Source organism: Hoplias malabaricus, chromosome 12 (assembly GCF_029633855.1).
Source record: "Hoplias malabaricus isolate fHopMal1 chromosome 12, fHopMal1.hap1, whole genome shotgun sequence".
Classification (NCBI taxonomy): domain Eukaryota; kingdom Metazoa; phylum Chordata; class Actinopteri; order Characiformes; family Erythrinidae; genus Hoplias; species Hoplias malabaricus.
Genome location: NC_089811.1, coordinates 36904145 through 36924883, shown reverse-complemented (window position 1 = coordinate 36924883; position 20739 = coordinate 36904145). Strand labels below are relative to the sequence as shown.

The 20739-nt window shown below is 39.4% G+C and overlaps 1 protein-coding gene across 6 annotated transcripts in view; it reads right to left on the bottom strand.

Annotated features, from left to right (window-relative positions):
• The window catches only part of cfap91 (cilia and flagella associated protein 91), a 34937-nt gene extending 18468 nt beyond the window's left edge, over positions 1–16469 (bottom strand). For 4 of the 6 annotated variants that reach the window (XM_066641163.1, XM_066641162.1, XM_066641166.1 and 1 more), the window contains exons 1-7: positions 11062–11249; positions 8599–8675; positions 6664–6821; positions 6196–6273; positions 5823–5879; positions 5256–5440; positions 135–312 (exon numbers count right to left, since the gene is read on the bottom strand). In XM_066641163.1, the coding sequence (XP_066497260.1) occupies positions 135–312; positions 5256–5440; positions 5823–5879; positions 6196–6273; positions 6664–6821; positions 8599–8675; positions 11062–11143 (815 nt within the window). In that variant the 5' untranslated portion in view covers positions 11144–11249. Of the gene's footprint in view, positions 1–134; positions 313–5255; positions 5441–5822; positions 5880–6195; positions 6274–6663; positions 6822–8598; positions 8676–11061; positions 11250–16086; positions 16165–16295 lie in introns of those variants that run through there. The other 2 variants (XM_066641165.1, XM_066641164.1) reach the window with 2 other exon arrangements.
• Between the last annotated feature and the right edge of the window lie 4270 nt (positions 16470–20739).

The following is a 20739-nucleotide window of genomic DNA, read 5'->3' as shown; positions in this document are numbered from 1 at the left end:
GTGTGTGTGTGTGTGTGTGGGTGTGTGTGTGTGTGTTTGTGTGTGTGTATATCTTTGTGTGCGTGTAATTATATGGCAGATTAATTGGAAGGAGAAGGGGACCTGTAAGTTTGGCTATGAAAGATGTTCCTTACCTCTCAATCTCCTGCTCCCTGAAAGCCCACTCTTTTCTCTCCATTTCGTCCATCATCTTCTTCCTCTTCTCCAGCTGTGTCAGATCATTGAGCGGGGGCAGGGTGGACTCCCATGCTCGCTTCTTCCTCGCCCTCTCTATCATCTCCACCTCCTCAAGCCCTGCAGGCAGCCCACGACCTGAGAAACACCCACAAACACCCACACACAACCGCATAGTTTAGCCCGATTTTACAAGCTCTCAAACCTTTTCTACAAGATTCATATCAAACTTTGAACCTGACGTACGAATAAGCAGACTCAAATCATGTCTGAGTACAGTTCCTCTGTCTGTTAATTTTAAGGTCTGCTTGTCCATTTTAACGACTAGAAGTGACCACTATAACCAGCTCAGCCTGGCCTCAGAAGATTTGCACTAACATTCAAAATGTGTTCTTTAATATACGACCCCATTTCTAAAAAAACATTTCTTTTTCAAAATCTTAATGCAATGATATGCAAATCATTTAAACCCTACATTTAATTAAATTAAGAATGTTCCTTTGTTTGTTTTTATTAATTTTCTTAATATTTGCCCATTTTTAATTTAATGCCAGCAATGGGGGCAGCATTTAACACTGTGTTTAACAACACTCTTTAAACATTTGGGAACTGAGGAGACCAGTCACTGTAGTTCTGAATATGAATTCAAATTCTTGCTTGTTATTGGATATTTGTATGGGTTTCCTCCGGGTGACTGTCTGTGAGGAGTGTGGTGTGTTCTCCCTGTGTCTGCGTGGGTTGCCTCCAGGTGACTGACTGTGAGGAGTGTGGTGTGTTCTCCCTGTGTCTGTGTGGGTTTACTCCGGGTGAATGTCTGTGAGGAGTGTGGTGTGTTCTCCCTGTGTCTGCGTGGGTTTCCTCTGGGTGACTGTCTGTGAGGAGTGTGGTGTGTTCTCCCTGTGTCTGCGTGGGTTTCCTCCGGGTGACTGTCTGTGAGGAGTGTGGTGTTTTCTCCCTGTGTCTGCGTGGGTTTCCTCCAGGAGACAGTCTGTGAGGAGTGTGGTGTGTTCTCCCTGTGTCTGCATGGGATTCCTCCGGGTGACTGTCTGTGAGGAGTGTGGTGTGTTCTCCTTGTGTCTGCGTGGGTTTCCTCCGGGTGACTGTCTGTGAGGAGTGTGATGTGTTCTCTCTGTGTTTTCGTGGGTTTCCTCCGGGTGACTGTTTGTGAGGAGTGTGGTGTGTTCTCTTTGTGTCTGTGTGGGTTTCCTCCGGGTGACTGTCTGTGAGGAGTGTGGTGTGTTCTCCCTGTGTCTGTGTGGGTTTCCTCAGGGTGACTGTCTGTGAGGAGTGTGGTGTGCTCTCTCTGTCTGCGTGGGTTTCCTCCAGGTGACTGTCTGTGAGGAGTGTGGTGTGTTCTAACTGTGCCTGCATGGGTTTCCTCCGAGTGACTGTCTGTGAGGAGTGTGGTGTGTTCTCCCTGTGTCTGAGTGGGTTTCCTCTGGGTGACTGTCTGTGAGGAGGGTGGTGTTTTCTCCCTGTGTCTGCGTGGGTTTCCTCCGGGTGACTGTCTGTGAGGAGTGTGGTGTGTTCTCCCTGTGTCTGCATGGGTTTCCTCCGGGTGACTGTCTGTGAGGAGTGTGGTGTGTTCTCTCTGTGTCTGCGTGGGTTTCCTCCGGGTGACTGTCTGTGAGGAGTGTGGTGTGTTCTCTCTGTGTCTGTGTGGGTTTCCTCCGGGTGACTGTCTGTGAGGAGTGTGGTGTGTTCTCCCTGTGTCTGCATGGGTTTCCTCCGGATGACTGTCTGTGAGGAATGTGGTGTGTTCTCCCTGTGTCTGCGTGGGTTTCCTCCGGGTGACTGTCTGTGAGGAGTGTGGTGTGTTCTCCCTGTGTCTGCGTGAGTTTCCAAAGACCAAAGATTCCTCTCTTGAACCTATGAGACCTTGGGTCATAAACCGTCCATGTAGTGTGGTTTTATGATCCTCTTTGGGTGTTATCTTATAATTCCTATCTTGGTTCGGGCTGACTGAAGCGTGACTGAGAGAGAGAAGTCACTGATAGCTTTTCAGTAGATTAAGTCCCAAAAAGTCACCCAATTTTTTATTAGAAATTAATGCACAATCATCATACTATGCTACAGTGGCAATAACACCTGTGGTGCATCTGTCCCTCCCAAGGTGAAAAATGTTTGATTATTCATATTAAAATAACATTTTAGCAATTTTTTGTGGAAATATACAGTTAATTCAATTATTTAATTAAATAAAATAACAACAGTTGATGCAAATAACAATATTTGATTTTTTTTTTATACAACAAAATGGAAATAGCCTAAAAGTGCCATTTTCCATCACAAGGCTGACACTGCAGCCACATTAAACATCTCAGTGTAGTAGGAGGAGACAGTAAGCTGTCAGAAATAGTGTGCCAGGTAAAATCCATATTTCCTGTTGTTTGCCAGTGACATGAATAAATCATGCTGCTAATAAACTGACATCCTTTTTTCTCTGTCCTTAAAGTGACTGTCCTCTAAGATTGTTTGTTGTTGTACATTTGAAAGCAGTAGTATCCCAGAGAGGACAACATATTAGAAAAAGTGGCATCACTGTGCTGTTGTGGCCATCCCTGCAAAGTGTAATAATATAAATTCTAAAAACAGTAAGTGGTCCAGTAAGTTACTGCAGGAGCTTTAATTACTTTGTCACGTACACAGCCTCTAAAAATGATCTGGCATCTTTTGTAGATATCTGAGAAACTGCAATGCTACAAACTGAGCTAAATACAGGAGCCGCTGTAAAGCTGAAGACACTTGGATGGCAAACTTAGTCTTCATCTTCATATTCACCCAGTGTCAAACAAAAGGAATGCAGAATTTAGGGCACAATAAAGTCCAGGATTAACACTGACTTGTTTTTGAAAGGTTGTGAGAGCTCTGTGACTGGAAAAAATGTGAGGCTGAATTATTATTTTTTATTGCTGAGGGGTCACAATATTTTATATTTTAATGACTCGGTACTAAAATGAATTATGAATTATGTTACCCGTGATGTATACCCATACAACATACAGAAAAAAATTGTGACATGGTGTGTGCACATGGAAATGTTTTTGAAAAAGAAGTATGTGTGAAATATATGTTTTGATGATTTATGAGAATTATTCATTATAGTAATCAAATCTTCACCAATGTGTCAATTCCTTAAACTATTCTCCATTGAGCCATGATGGGTAAAGTTAATATTAGGCGTATATACAAGTTTAAAAGTGTTTTTGTGTAACATATAGCTGTAATTTGAAAATCAAAGAGTCTTCTACCCTTTTACTCTTTTTATTATCACTGCATTCGTTATGAATTCCATCAAAGAAAAAGCACAGCAAAGGCATGTGCATCATTTTGTTCTGTTATTGGGTATAATACTGTATCCAAAAAAAAAGATTTGGTTTTATCTTAAATGTGACTGAACCTTGCATATCAAAAGTCAATTTTCAAGGATTTTTTAAAATATAAAATGACAGTCATTTTTCATAATGAATAGTCTCTCATTGATGATTAAGATGCTGTCATTTGCTACGATATAACTTCTAATGATGTAGATAACAGAACAAATTTTTTCTTGCATGATCTTCGGCACTGTTATTATCAGTTCACTGCCTGAGACCCCTGGATTGCATTCGAACATAAAATAAAAATAATCATGCTACATTTTACTCTTACTGAGCATAAATCCAAAATGTGGCTTCAGTGAGGACTTTACAGAAAGAATACAAATGATCCAACAGAGTTTATGCTGAATATTTTTCTCTGTTAAAACAGTCTGATCACCATGGAGACTAGACCATTAAAATGTAACAGAATGTGAACAGCATGACTGCATCAATGCTGCAGGCCACAATTCAGAGAAGCTCTATGGGTGTAAAATTCTCTGTAAAGAGGGAAATGTTCTAAGAGCTTTAAGAAAAAAAAAACATGACTGGAAATTCCTTATTCTATCATGGGGGGCCTAAAATAACAGAAAAGTTTCAGCACACATACATAATCCTGGCTTAGCCTATATTAACACAGCCTGCTCAGTAAATGCTTTCTTGCCCATTAGAATTATTAATAAGCCTCATAATGCTTATTTTGTGGTCAATAAGAAATTCACGTACATCTGTGAGAAGGATTAAATTCTCTGTCCTTATATTTCTATACATAAATATATGTGGAAATTACAGGTTTTAAAACATGTAATTAAAAAGTCTTCAAAATGGCAGCTGCCATACAAAATAACATTAAAAATTAAACATTTGTTTAAAAAATTAAAGATATTAAGAGAGCGCTGGGGGCTGCTACACAGCCCAGTGCTGGGGACATACCCCTCTAGCTCAAAATAAACCCATTTGGCAAAGTGGTTTCATATTCAGCTGTTTCACAACATCCAAATGAATAAATGAACAGCAAGCAAATAAAAAAATGGAAGACCCACTGGAAGGATGACTGAAAGATCAGCGCCTGCTCCTTTTAAATGAGAATGAGCCACAGATAACTTCAACACCTGAGTCCAGGAGTGAGAAGCAAGGAGCACGAGCTCTGTTTTTTACTAACTTTTCCTCTTTTCTCTTTCTTCTCTGCAATCATTTTCTCAATATATAATCAGTAATCTTATTCCTCTACGCTTAATCCTTTTTTTTTTTGCTCCATTTAAATTTTATCTTTGTGATCTAACCTAAAATTGGCCACTGTTGTGATGGGAGATGCTCAAAAAAGGAGGCGGGTCAATTCAAAAGTGTCTGTACTCTATGTAAGATGCAGTACAAAATCAGAATGCCTTGTTTTATCCAAGGTTTTTCTGAATCAGCACACAAAGCTGACTGGGTGGTTTTATTTCAGTTTGTGGCTGGTTGGAGCTCCATATCCTCAAGTGAAGTGCACATGCCGACGCAAGTGATTTTTCATAATATTTGCCCTTTAAGAACACATACACATGTGTGGTATGCATGTATATTGAGTCTCACATACCACTTTGGTCACATACTAGAATTCTGCCGGTTCTTTTCTGTATTTCATATTCCTGTATGTATTAAGAGAACACTGTGAATGTAAGCATGAGTCGGGGCGATAGACAGAAAGACAGAGACAGAGAAATAAAGAGAGAGAGCCTTTACCCCATGTGAATGTGGCGAGGGTAAGGAGTTCTGGGGGAGCTGTCCCAGGACGCAGAATGTATTCGGGGCTGTAGGGATCGGTCTGAGCCTCACTGTCTCTGTAATCGGTCTGCACCCCTACCGTGCGCTGAGAAGAACTGCCTGGCCAATCATCATCACTCTTCTGAACAGACACAGGGCCAGCTCTGCAATAGAACAATTAAGCACAACTATCAGACACAAACAAAACACTGTTGTGCCGGCAAGATGTCCTGAGATACTGTTTCTTAATTTAATACTTAATTATTAATCTTTATTTCTCCAATGCTTGGTTTTATTTGATTTATATATTGTTTAACAATTCCACATCTAATCAAATTCAGTGCTTAATTAAATGTGTTAAAACAAACACTATATGTTCTTTTTACCTTTTATAATTTATGATTATGTAATAGTAATATTGAATTATTTAATAATACAATAATATCTAGTGTTCTAAAAGGTTTCTGGACATATCATTGCTCAATGCAACAGGTGAATATCTATAACTCTGCAGCTTTTGTAATATGCTTCTTTCTATCTACTTACTTGGGTAAAGCAAAAACAACATCAGGCGGGATCTGCTGTGAAAAGGGAATGAGCGGACTGAGAAAGGTGAACAGATGGAAAAGAGGAACAAAAGGCAAAAAATGAGACACGTGTTTAGTCCGTGTTTATTAGTCTGTACCTGTATATACCAGAACACTAATTACACGTACAGCACTTCGAGTGTCTACAAAATAATTAAATATGTGCAACTATTATCCATTCATTCATTCATCTTTTATTTGTCTCATATTCATGCATTCCAGTCCAGCGCTATCTGAGGCAAAGTCAGTATACCAGTAATTCTGATGGGCTGCTATTGTTGAGTTTGAACACAAGGAACAGACAAGTACTACATTCCTTGATTCTTTCTCACCGTTTAAAAAACTTCCAGCGGTCCACACCAGATACATCCTCTTTGTCTGACCTGTAAAGCTGAAATCCTGGCAATACCCTGACACACACACACACAAACACACACACAGGCAGATTTATATCATGAAACAGATCAGAGCAGTTTGGAGTTAGTGGATTTAAAGAGCAGAAAACGACTAATTCAGATGATATTCCTTATACCACAAGTAAGCAATTTCCTTCCTTAACAAGTAAAAAATCCATTATCTTTTTTATTTTAGATTTAGTTAGAAATGAGGTCTGCTTCACACATTCTCTATGACAGTTCTGTTAATGCTGTGTAGACAGATGTGATGATGTGGCTGCAGTTCTGAGTTATTGTTTCACAATGTCTACCTTCATTGCCGGAGTATAATAGAAAGCACATTTTTGTATATGCTTGATCCAAACAGTGTTTTTCACCCCCCTGTGTTGAAGGTACAGTGTTTACCCTGTTAGTGTTTTCAGAGCCTCTCTCCTTTGTTCTGAGTGACCTTTCCACCGGCGATCAATGAAGGAAGGCACAGGATCAGCAGCGTCCAGACGCAGTGTAAAGCGCGGGTGGTGAGGTAGATTACTGAACATAGAAGTAAACTCTGGAACCTTTTTCTGGAACAGAAACAGAAAGTGATTCAGTTTTTCATATTCATTTACCCAATATCTCTTATTAAAAACAACAAAGAACTGGCCTGTGAGCTATTGACAATTATACAACTTGAAATTGAATAGCATCCTATTTAAGCTAAAGCAGGACAAAACCACATTCATTGCAAGCCTGTGCAGCCTTGTGTTCTGGGAAAGAGGATAATGGCATTCTGCCATGGTTTTATAATCAGTAAAGCTGTAGAGTAAGGGTCTAATCTTCCCAATTAAATGCCAGCAACAGCAAAGTGTTTCATTTTCCTTTGAGATGCTGATTTGAGGTCTTGCTGGTTGTCTAAGAATAGTACAAATGAAATTAAATGTAACTTGAGGTAGTTACACAGAAACTACAGAGAGAGAGAGAGAGAGAGAGAGAGAGATTCAGATTGTAAGGTTAGTTTGTCACAGGCGAGGTATGCATAGAGAAATAACCAGGTGCTAAGGGTTTTAGCATGTTTGTAAAAGTTTACCAGGAACTGGTGGCATACATTAACGGTGCCAGTGGGGCTTGGAGGGGGTGCGTCTGGGACGCCAGACTTCACTGTTAATACTTCTGGAGGTGGTGAGGGCTTAACTCAGCAAAACACTGACGAGGGCATGTGCCTACCTGATGACCCCTGTGAAGAGCTAGCGATGCAGTGGATGGTTTGGGTTCTCATGGGCTGGGCTCAATGAGTAACCATAGTTGTTAGGGGTCGCTGGTTGCTGATAGGAATCGTAAACATTAGTGTTGAGGTATAGGGACAATTTTGTGGCTGCAGGTGGGAAGAGAGTGTGGTGGGCCCTATGTGAAGCTCTAATAGATTGGCATTGGATATTTTACATCTTACCATGTGTATGATTATAATTAATGATAATACTGATCAGGGTTAGGAGTGGGAACAGAGCCCACCCAGAAACATAGAGTATGGTTTCAGTCCATCAGTGGACTTAACACACTCACAGTCACACACACTGTGGGCAACCCACAAACATGGGATTCTGGACTGTAAGAGGAAACAGGAGCACCCAGAGAAAACTAGTGCAGACACAGGGAGGACACAGCATAGTTCCTCGGAGAGGGGTATTTCAGCAGAATTTTTAAAAACCCAGGATAATTCAATCATTGTTTTGATTGAATGGATTAAAGGTATTTAGAGTGGCTTGAGTCATCTTGGATTTTTGGACATATTTATGTTTAATGTTGAAAATTTTAATTATTGGTGCATCCAAAAGCACATGTTGATTCATTCATTCATTCATTAACTGTAAGCGCTTATCCAATTCAGGGTCGCGGTGGGTCCAGAGCCTACCTGGAATCATTGGGCGCAAGGCGGGAATACACCCTGGAGGGGGCGCCAGTCCTTCACAGGGCAACACACACACACACATTCACTCACACACTCACTCCTACGGACACTTTTGAGTCGCCAATCCACCTACCAACGTGTGTTTTTTAGACTGTGGGAGGAAACCGAAGCACCCAGAGGAAACCCACGCGGACACGGGGAGAACACACCAACTCCTCACAGACAGTCACCCGGAGCAGGAATCGAACCCACAACCTCCAGGCCCCTGGAGCTGTGTGACTGCGACACTACCTGCTGCACCACCGTGCCACCAAAACCACATGTTGCATAAACATATTATTTAAGTACAATGTTTATATCACACTTCATATAAATGTTAAAAAGAAAAACACTTTACTATAAAACAGTCTCATGTGAGAGTCCAGGGAGAAAGGAGTGTGGTTTCAGTCTCTCACCGTTCGGTCTGAAGAAACCTGAGCCTGGAAGACCACCTTTCCATGGTCTCTTTCGCTTGACACAGTGAAAGTTGGATCTGAAAAATGGAGAAAAAAAAGCGCTTTATCTTCAGTCTCATTAAAGTTGTGTCAGCGCAGCAATGCCATACAGTTACAAAGACCTGCTCATCTTTTGTAACAAAGGAAATGAATATTGAGTGAGTGTCCCCTGTGCTGTAGTTTCAGCTCATACTTTGCTAGTAAGTATTTTTTCTAACAACACTGATTGACACTAAACTCTGGAACATTGCTGTGAGGATTTCATTGCCAAATCATCTGATCTATTTTCTTCATGGTTGATTAGTTCTGGATCCCCAATTCACCTCAAGGGCATTGGAGCACTATGAAGCCCTTTAATAACCATCTCAACATCAGTTCAAAACTCATTACTGTTCTCTGTAAAGAATACATTTTTCTCATTAATGAATCCTCTATGTTAGAGCTTCTGTCCAAAAGATAACTAGGATTCACCTTTCCTAATGAAAAAGGGTTAACTTCACGCTGAGTGGGAATATATTTACTGATCAGCCTTTACCTTAAAGTCATCTACTTGTTTCTACACTCGTTGCCCATTTTATCAGCTCCATTGATCATAAAGGTGCACACTGTGGCTCTATAATTACATTTGAAGTGGTTCATACTTTGTTAGTCCCCTTTCACACTGATCTGGTACAAACTTAATAATGATGGTTCTACAAGGGTTCGTTTGTAAAGAAAATGGAACCCTGAACATTTAAAGAACCGTTTGCATAATTAAAGTGTTCTTTGCATCATGAAGGGGTTCTTCAGTTTGATGGAGAATGTGTTATAGATGGTTCTACACAGCACCCTTTAGAGAAGGGTTCTACATGGCACCAAATATCCTCTATTGTATCAAGCTCGATATCTTAACAACAGAGGAAACTTTTTGGTGCCATATAGGACCCTATTCTAAAGGGTTTTCAAGTGTTCAGGGAGTAGAACCAACATTTTTAAGTGTGTGTGAGTGAATTAGTGCTGAGTGGATTTTTTTAAACACTTTACTGGCACTTTTGGACCGACCAAAAACATCCAGCCGACAGTGTCCTGTGTTACTGATGAAGGACTAGAGGACGACCGACACACACTGTGCAGTGACAGATGAGCTACTGTCTCTGACTCTACATCTACAAGGTGGACCAACGAGGGAGGAGTGTCTCACAGAGTGGACAGAGAGTGGACACAGGGTTTAAAAACTCCAGCAGCACTGCTGTGTCTGATCCACTCTACACCAGCACATAGCTAGCTACTTATTCCTGCTGGATGTCTAAGAACTTTCTCAAACTGAACCAAGACAAAACAGATGTGATCATTTTCTGAAATTCCCACTTGAGTCCAACCATGGCCAATGAACTGGGGCATCTGTCGTCTAATGTACACTGCCAAGTAAAAAAAAACGTGCTTTCATCTTTGACACTGATCTTACATTTGAAAAGCAGGTAGTTTCTTTCTTACTACTTAGACTGTCTTTTAAAGACCTGGAAACATTTATTTATGCTTTTATCTCCTCCCGTATCGATTATTGTAATTCTCTGTACCTGGGGATATCTCATTCGAGCCTGTAACGATTGCAACTGGTCCAAAATGCAGCTGCACAGCTTTTGACCGGTACTAAGAAAAGGGAGAGAATTACCCCTGTGTTGGCATCGTTGCACTGGCTACCAGTGAAATCCAGAGTTGAATTTAAAATGTTACTGTTTGTCTTTAAAGCTTTCCATGGCCTGGCTCCGAAATATATTTTGGATCTTCTTTGTCTTTGATCTACCCCACGTGCCCTACGTTCCTCTGATAAATTGCTTTTAGACACCCCTTGCTCTCAGTTAAAGTTCAAACGAGATCAGGCATTTGCTGTAGCCGCTCCAAGACTTTGGAACAGTCTCCCACTCTTCATAAAGCAATCCCCTACAATAGTAACTTTTAAGTCCAATTTGAAAACCTATTTATTTTCTCTGGCCTCTGGGTCTTTTTAAATTATTTTAGCCATTTGTTCTGCCTTGATTAATGTTGTCTTGCCATCAGTATTTTCTCCACAACGTTTTATTATTAGATTCTTTTACTTGTTTTATTTCTTTTTATATGTATGTCAATTAATTAAAAAATTATTATAATTTTATCTGATTTGTTTGTTAGTTAATTTGATATTGTGCAGCACTTCACTGTCTTTTAAACGTGCTATATAAATAAACTTGACTTGACTTATTCCCAAGATATTACGTTTTTCCTGTGCACATTTGCGCCCATGTTACTCTGAAATATCACACCATTAACTAGAGCATTAAAATACTCCTTTGGATTATTTAAAATAGGTTAATGAACATTAGCTATATAAAACTTTGATAAACTAATGGATCTGTGTAAAAAAAAAAAGTCAGGGAAGGAGCTGAAGTTAGCTCCTTCTGGTCTTACCGTACAAATAATCATAAACTCTTTGCTCTCTGTAGCATTTGCTGCCCCCATTTCTCTTGTTTAATGTCAAGGAGACGTTCATTCCTATATTCAGAGCGGTCTACAGCTAATTTAATGTATTTATCTTGTGATATTATATGAAAATTAGCTGCACAAGCCGTCAATAAATAGAAACAGCACAACACTGCCAGGGCTGCGCTTGTTGTCATGGAGATTGTAAACTAGTAATGTGTCGGTCGCGAACGAACCGGTTCAAAGAACCGGCTCTTGTAAGTGAACGATGAGAGCCGGTTCCCGTCAAGACCGAGCCATTTTTTTCTAAGGCTTGTCATTCAACCAATCAGAGAACAACAAGCAAGCCATGGATGATTATTTAATTTAATAAGCTATTTTGTAATACATACCTTTTGGGTTTCATTGGCTATATTTCAGAGTTTACCAGTGATTTTTTATTAAGGTGTTTAAATAAAAATCCAGTTATTTATACAATTGAATGTGAGTGCAATCAGTGAGTTATGACAAGATAGCCATAAAACAATTGGCCATTGCAAAACTATTTATTATTTTTAATATTGAACAATAATATTTTGTCCATATAGTCATGTAAAATGTAGGTAATATTGTTCTGTACCAGTGGAAATAAGTGGTAAAACATAGAGCCATTTAGGAGCCGAAAGAGCCGGCTCTTTATGAAGAGCCGAGCCAAAAGAGCCGGCTCCCCAAAAAGAGCCGAAATTCTCATCACTATTGTAAACTGTTTTTTTTACCGACAGTGTCCAGCAGAGGGCGCTGTAAGCAAATAATACCACCTTAAAAACACCTTAGAGTCATTCAATCATTCAGTCAGCACAGTCAGCTGGGGCTCATATGAGCAGCCAAGCTGGGTACCTACATGTTTTACACAACTGGTTAAATGTAGGTCCCACATATACAATACCCATCAAAAGTTTGGCCACAACTTCTCATTAGTGATTGGTGGTATAGGGCTGTTCACTGTATAGAACTGTGTACCAGCCCCTACCTCCCTTAAGAAGGTAGCAGTTCTACAGATTAACTCTCGACGAGGCCACAGCTGTTCACTGAAAACCGTTCCAGGTGACGACCTCATGAAGCCGACTGAGAGAATGGAGAGAGTGTTTGAAGCTGTCATCAAAGCAACAGGGGGCTACTGTGAAGAGTCTAAATAAATTAAAAAAATTGATTTACACTTTTTTTTGTTTACTACCATGTTCCTTCATCGTCTTAATGTCTTCCACATTCATTTACAATGTAGAAAATAATTTAACAAACAAAGAAAAATCATTGAATGAGAAGATGTCCAAACTTTTGACTGGTGCTGTACGTTCACATGTGGAAAATGGCCCAAAACAAAGGAAACTCTCACTGAGTGGGCGTGTCCAAACATTTAACTGGTGCTGTACGTTCCATTGTATATGGTCAAACATATAACCACAAGAAAACACAAAATCTCTGTAAATTATTGGGGGGGGGGGGGGGGGGGACACCCATGCAGACACAGAGAGAACACACCGCACTCCTCACAGACAGTCACCCGGAGGAAACCCACACAGACACAGGGAGAACACACCACACTCCTCACAGACAGTCACCCGAGTGGGAATCGAACCCACAACCTCCGGGACCCTTAAGCTGTGTGACTACGACACCACCTGCTGCGCCACCGTGCCGCAGCAGGTATTTTTATATATATATATAAAATATGGAAGGAGAAACTAGAGAAGCTGGCCAAAGCCCTGCAAAATGACCTCCAGCAGGCCACTAATATTCACTCCGTGAGGGTGGTATGCGGGCCCAACGTCCACAAGTGGATTACAGCCTAACACCGTGCAAGGTAATTGGCATTTGCCAGAGATAGGCAGATTCAACATTGGCTCCCTGTGCTCTTCATGGATGAGAGCAGGTTCACAATGAGCACATGTGACAGATGTGACAGAGTCTGGAGACGCCATGGAGAATGTTCTGCTGCCTGCAAAACCCTTCAGTATGACTGGTTTGGCAGTGGGTCAGTAATGGTGTGAGGAGGCGTTTCTTTGGAGGGCCACACAGCAGGGCCACACCTCCATGTGCTAGCCAGAGGTAGCCTGACTGCCATTAGCTACTGGGATGAGATCCTCAGACCCATTGTAAGACCATATGCTGGTGCAGTGGGCCCTGGGATCATATATATATATATATATATATATATATATATATATATATATTGTGGCAAGCCAAACAGGAAATATTTAATGAACACTGATATATATATAGAATGAACTTTGATATATATAGAATGAACACTGATATATATAGAATGAACTTGTATGTAATAAAAGTCCGGGGTCCCAGTCACAGTCACAACTCACCACATCCTTACAAGTAACTACCGTGTTTCCCCGATAGTAAGACACCCCCGATAGTAAGACGCAGTGTGGGTTTTAGGGGGGTCGGCTAATGTAAGACGTACCCCGAAAGTAAGACATAGTAAACTGTACGTTGGAAAAATACAAGCCATAGTACCGGTACCTTTTGCTGCATTAACTGCGGGATGCGGACGGATCTGGAGCGGAATGAGCGGAGGGATGTGGAGGCCGCGGGAGTAGCAGTAATGTTGTCCGTGGTCCAACACGCAGCCTCAGTGCCCTCATGTGCAGCCGCTGGTGGCCGCTCTGATTGGCATGGCCATGGTTGTCATGGAATAAATCTGTTTTATCTTCCAGTATAACATATTCAAACTGTTCGTTCTTACCGTTTTTCATTGTTTTACATGTTATACATGGAAATACCGTCATGATACGGTTGTAACAAGACATTCTTGGCACTTGCTTTTATAAAACTGTTTTATGGTGAATACCATAATGTTCAGGTTGTTAATAAATGTTAATTTTATGGTTAAAACAAAAATCGACATTTTTTACCAATATAAGACATACCCCGAAAGTAAGACATAGTGGGACTTTCGGGGGTAAAAAGAATGTAAGACACTGTCTTACTTTCGGGGAAACACGGTATTAACATTCTACATGTTATGGTCAGATCTAACCGCATCCTGTGAATTACATGCTATCTCAATCTGTTATTCTGTTATGTAAACATTACTGGTAATGTTTTTCAGTAGCACACAAACAGTTTCAGTGTTTTGTGGCTGATTTACTAAATGAAGGAGTGAACACCATGAGGAGACACTTTGCATTAGTGGTTTATACAGAGGGTTATTTAACTAGAACATACATACAAATTAACACAGACACCAATTCACCAGTTAACACAAGTCCAGAGCAACATAGCCAACTGTACAGAAGAGTGAGTCTGGTGAGTAGGAGAAAACTGATTATTGCGTATCTCTACATTGCTGTTTGAAATTGTGATTCATTAAGAGAATGAGCAAGAAAATGAACTCAGGTGGTTTATGTGCACAAAGCTGATGTTGTCACAGGCTGGAGCTGAATGGGAAAGAGCTTTTCAGTCATAAGCATCAGCAACATGGAGTGCAAGTGGATGTTCTTTCTAGCCCTCTGTCTTACAGGAAAACTCACATCAGGTTAGTATTTCTGTTCCACTCTGCTCTCATTTTACCCTATTCATTTCTACATTTGGTCAGTTGTAAGTGTTGTGTTGTGTTTAAGCATAAAAACATGTTTCTCTTGTTTCGTGTTGACTAACATAGATCCTGAAACCCAACAACACAATCTAGTGATTCACATTTTTTGTGACTAACATTAAAGTATTGAATAACATCATGTAATGTAATCAGTAATTACTATAAACATAAATAATGAAATATAAAATATAATAAAAAACAGAAATATCAAAAAGCTCTGAAGAATATTTACAACTAATGAACATGACTGTTGTACAGGATATTGAACATTGTACTGTAGAATATCAGAGTATTGTATTAGTATTCAATATAAGTATTCTGTAACCGATTATCAATAATATAATAGTAAGTTACAGTATGATAACGTGTTGGACCGGTAACAATCTATGACTCGAACCAGAAGACACCAAATTCTCTAGGAGCCGGTGTGTTGAGCAGCAATAAAGAATCAGACAAGGGAATGAATATTGATTAACCTCTCTTGTATTTTTCAATTAACCAAAATACTGTTTCACAGAATAATCAATAACCAAAAACCCAAATGTCTAAAATAAACAAAAGTGTGCACACACAAAATAAAATAAAGTGTCTGTTTGGGATCCCTCAGACCTGAGAATTTGTTACAGGTGCACCTGATATTAAATGTTCGTCTGAGTGTCTTGAGGATGTATGAGTGTATGAGTGGGTACGTAGGTATCTCCTTGTCCGTGTCTTTTCTTCAATGTTCCTGGCTCGCCATCTAATGCATTCGGAATCACGTCCTGATTCTTGAATTTTCCCGTCCTCTCAAAAAACCTGACCTATAAACAAGGTCATATCTATTATTTCTAGTCTCAGATGCATCAATAAAAGTTTAAATGTCTAATTTCTACATACTACACCCAACTTCATACATATATCTTCAAATCTTATCAGATCTCAAATCTTCAGTTCAGTTGTACAACATTCAAAAATATTGGTTTCCACTCATATGAAATGTTTCAATGTTACTCACAGTGAGATACTTAACATTCTGAATTTCTTCCAGAGGTATCAAAGAAGTGTGCTTAATTACTCCTCATACACTATAGGCCTACTAGTGTGAAGAAGACTGCACCAAAAATTACCCTCTTAATTCCTCAAATTCACAATTGGAATTAATACATTTCTGCACTTACAAGTACAATAGAATATAGTTTTACACTCATCATATGAATTATTAAATCATTATTATTCCCTTTCTTTTCTTAAATTGGCAACAGAAAATAAAACCATTCCTCTTATACATTGATATAAAATAACAAATACAATATACATGTTCCAAACTTCGCACAATTACTCACTTCTGTGCATTCACAGACTTTAGAAATACCCCAGCTTTTGATAGCACACTAGGCGTAAGATAATTTTAGCACCAGGACATCAAAAAGAGACATGTTTCTCACCGTTGCCTCCGTATTTCAAAACTGCGCCCGCCGTCCTCGGCTTGAAGCGGCCCCGAAATTGGAAGGTAAGTAATTAGCCTATGATACACCAAATTAGCATTAGCATGGGTGAAAAAGATAAATGTTAACAAGCACTCTTTTATCTGATACAACGCGTTGTCGTTATTCAATTTCTCGGCTTCTGACTCCTAATAGGAAAGTTCGCCTACTCTTTTTCCGTGCCGTGGTGTACCGCCGACTTTTGTCGAGGGCTTTTTTCTTCTTTCTTCTGTTTAGCATGAAGCTGCCCTCATTCTCGTGACCGAGGTCCAGAAAGCAAAACTCGGGAGAACTACGCACTTCCCTACACCTCCAACCGATAGGCTGAACGTCCCCTGAATAGCTCCTGATTGTCTGTTGAACCCCAGGCACCACCCACGCGGAGCCAAGCGAACTGAGCAAATGCAAATTAGTTACAATACAAAATCTGAAACCCTGCCGATGTAGCAATTAAAGTAAAATACATATTTATATATTCCCAATATTTGTCTTATCTAAGTATGGTTTCGTTTATTTATTTATTTTTTTTATTTTTATTTTATTTCTTTCTTTCTTTCACCTGGCTACAATTGCACAATGTATATATCATCTAAATAAATGTACGTTCTGTATTCTTAGTGTAAGTAAAGTGTCAGTGTACAAAGATGTGAGTGGTTTACTAGGATTTTTAAAGAAATTTTGGTGGTAAAGTGGTTTACTGGGAAAAGGGCTGGTTGTAAAATCTAACAGCAGCAGGAAGGACGGATCTTCACTTTGGATGAAGCAGTCTGACAGCGCTGGGCAGTTCCTTCTGTGTCTGAGTCTCATGCATGGTGTGAGAGTCATTCTCCTCTCTCCCACAACCTGCACTGGGTCTAGCACTAGAATTACCAGGAATTTCATATGACCCCTTTTTCTACCAGAGACTGCCAAATGGCAGTGCTGGGGTAATTTGCATTCCATTAGGCCATCTTTTGTTATGTATATTAAGCCACTACTAGGTGCTAAACGGGGGGGATGGGTGATAGAACCCTATCTATATAGCTATTTTCCTATTCCGTTTTTTTTTCAGTGCCTCTTTCAGTTGCATTTAAACAGTAATTATGTGACATAGCCATATTCAATATGTTGTTTTATTTTCTAAATACCCTTTGCTACTCAAATATGTAATCACATGAGGTTTTCATGCTGACCGATAAATCAATTTTTAAATGTTTTGACAAACATTTTACCTAGTGCCTGCTTTTTTTTCATATTTCTCAATGTACAGCCTTGAAATCATACTCCCACATCAGATATCTTGACACAGATTGTTAGTGTGAGGTGTCTGTCAGTTGAAAACATAAGCATTTTTGATGCTAATTTATTACTGTGACAAAATAAAATTGTAGCATCAGACGGACATATTTTTCTTGATATTCTAAGCTCTGGGATGTATGACTGATAAAGCTCTGACAGTCACAGCAGACCCAGACTTTCAGGAATTTAGTTCAGGGCAAATATGGACAATATCTCAACAAATAAAACATATTTTGGTACTTTGGCAGTTTTCTCAGCTGCTGATAATAATAACAATTATTATTATTATTATTATCTTTTAAAATATGATGAAATAATACTTGTTTATTTAGAATAAACACAATAAAGAATTATTTAAGCTTTTTAGTTTACATTTGTTGATCTAATGCAATATTATTTGATGTGAATCCTACAAAAACCTTGAAAAATATAAATAAAAAAATCGTAAATTATAACATAAAATAACATAAATCAAATAAAAATAACATAAATCAAAAATAGTATTTTATCTTAATTTGAGTCATATTTACTTGTCAAGAAAAATAATTTTTGCCAATGGGGTGAGATATTTTGACTTAAAACAAGACAAAATGTCCTGATAAGATTCTTTTACTTTGGGTTTTAAAAAAGTTTAAGTAAAAATTTCTTATTTACAAGTAGCTGAGGGTTGTTGTTTTTTTGTATAAATTTATCTAAAAATATCTTTACCTATTGGCAGTTTTTCAAAAGACAAAATTACTTAAAATAATGGTTAAAAAATCTGAACTTTAGCTATTTTGACCAATCATCAGTGAGAAAACAAACCAAAATTAGTACAAAGGAGGCAGACTTGAGATGTTTTGGAATTATAGTTCAAATAATGTCTTTGTGTCAGTTTTAGAATAAAGAGAAAGATGACTGCAGACACAGGAAAACTTGTTAATAAAGTGCATAAACTTTATATAATAAACTGCTCCAAAGTAAATAGCCTAACTGGCTACATGCTGAGTGAAATAAAATAGAATAAACATTTCTCACTATAGTACAATATTACAAATATACACGATGGAGGGAACTGAGATGGGTTCTATATTTATTTTAAAAATGTTGTTATTGCAGCCATTAGATCGAAATACGCCAGTACCAGGTAACAGTGAACAGGGATGGTTGTGATGAGTGATAGCGTGAACGATGATGATAACGATTATGTATGTATCCACTTCCATGTCACCACACATATTTCACTTACTCTGTTGACTGAGAAGCAAAGATGGCAAAGGTTTACAGTACACAACAGGCTTTGGACAAGATCCTCAACCATGTCAACCCCTGTGACTCATGGCCTCATTTACATAACACTGGAGGCAAGAAGAGCTATTCACACCTGCCAAAAGCAGTTCTTTGGGATTTAAAGGTATAACTGCCAAATGGCAGCGGTTTGGTAGTTCTAGTGCTAGGGGGCTTCCCAGGACAGAGGAGGCCTTCCGAATGAGTTTGTCCAGTCTCCTCCTGTCTGCGGTAGAGATATTGCTGCCCCAGCATACCACTCCATAAAAGATGGCTGATGCCACTTCTGCATCAAAAAAAGGTCCTCAGGAGTGGTCCCTGCACTCCGAATGACCTCAGCCTCCTGAGCAGGTGGAGTCTGCTCTGTCCTTTTTTGTAAAGTGCAGTAGTGTTATCTGCCCATTCCAAATTATTGTTCAGGTGAACACCCAGGAACTTATAAGAGGTCATCCTTTCAATGTCTGTTCCCTGGATGTTCACTGGTGAAGGGGAGTGTGTACATCCGCAGAAATCCACCAGCAATTACTTTGTCTTCCCCTCGTTGATCTGGAGTTGATTCTGCAGACACCACTCCACAAAGTCCTGGATCAGTTCTCTGTACTCTCTGTCGTCCTGCATTGTGATGAGGCCAATTGTAGCGGCTTGACCTTATTCTTACTCGTTCTTGATTAATAATGGTTTTGACTAATGATAATAATTATTATTATTAGGATTGACTTAAATGATAAAACCTTAACAATTAATTAGAGAGTGAATACTGTGACCGCTACGTGAGTTCTTCAGGACTCTAAATGAACAAACTCCATGCACTGTTATTTCAAATAATGGAAATAATAATTTAGTTAATAAACATAGCACAATCATAAAAATTCTCACAGGATCAACGCAGGTCAAACCGGTTCGAATTTAGAGATAGGCCAGGCGATACGACTTGGAAAAGATGTGTTGCTATGGTCTGATTAAGATTATGTTACTAAGAGATTTAATTCAAATTTCAGCTCTGGAAATGAGGAATCTTAGCTTACTTTTCTGTTGATTTCAACCACTCGATGGGTACAGAGGCGCTTTGAGGTTATGGGAGAGCGGAGTCCCGCTTGGTTTCCGCAGTTCTTCTGTGGGAGCTTTTCAGGCTGGGTCAGCATAGACTTGGTCACTCTTGAGTCAGGCTGCCTCGTGCGTGCTTAGAGCGTGGTGACGCAGATGAAAGGATTTTCTCTGGCTCACTGTCCTGAGTGGGATGTTCCATGCATATGGAAGCTTTGGAACAGAAGTTTGCTTGTCCTTGCAGTCTCCAGAACTAAAAATTGAATTAATAAGCTTATACTTATTTTACGATTTTCCTCGATCTCGGCGGTGTCTCTTACTCTGGCCACGAATAAGTTTCACCTGCTTTGATCAGTCGTAAGATTAAACTTTGATTGGGTGACAAACATGAACACAAATAAACAAAGAAAAGATTACTGAAAATTGCTTGACGTTACTCTGTAGTTTCTGTATCACACTGCTAACTGGCACAAGGCATCCCTTGGAAGTTGAGTGAGGTCCTCTATAAAGTTCGCTTGGAGAGTAGTTTGTCGGTGTAAGAAGAAGTAGAGCGTCGCAAGTGAAGTAAAGAGAGAGCGACGTGAGAAGCGTAAAAGAGTGTGAAGCTAAAAAGCGAAGAGGAAAAAGTAGAACAGAGTGCTGGACAGTGCGAGCTTAGAGCTGGGCACTCCCTTTTCAGATGTGGCGCGGTCACGCCCATTTGGGAGGTCTCCTTCCTTTGATTGGATCCTGGGTCTGAGGCTCACGTGACTTGTTTCACGTTTCAGAGAGGGAAGAGAGTCACGTATACATAGAAAACTGAATAAAGAAAAAATACTTATACATATTTGTGGTATAGCATAATGAGTGTACTGGATTATTTTTATCAAATATATATGTATATATTTGATAAATATAGGTTGGGTTTGTTAATCCCATTCTCCAACACTTTGTTTGATCTCCTTCTGGCTTAAAAGCGTCATAAACTGGGTCTGTTTTCTTTCCATTTCTGAAGAAGATGGAACGTGTCCTGCTTAGCCTTTGATG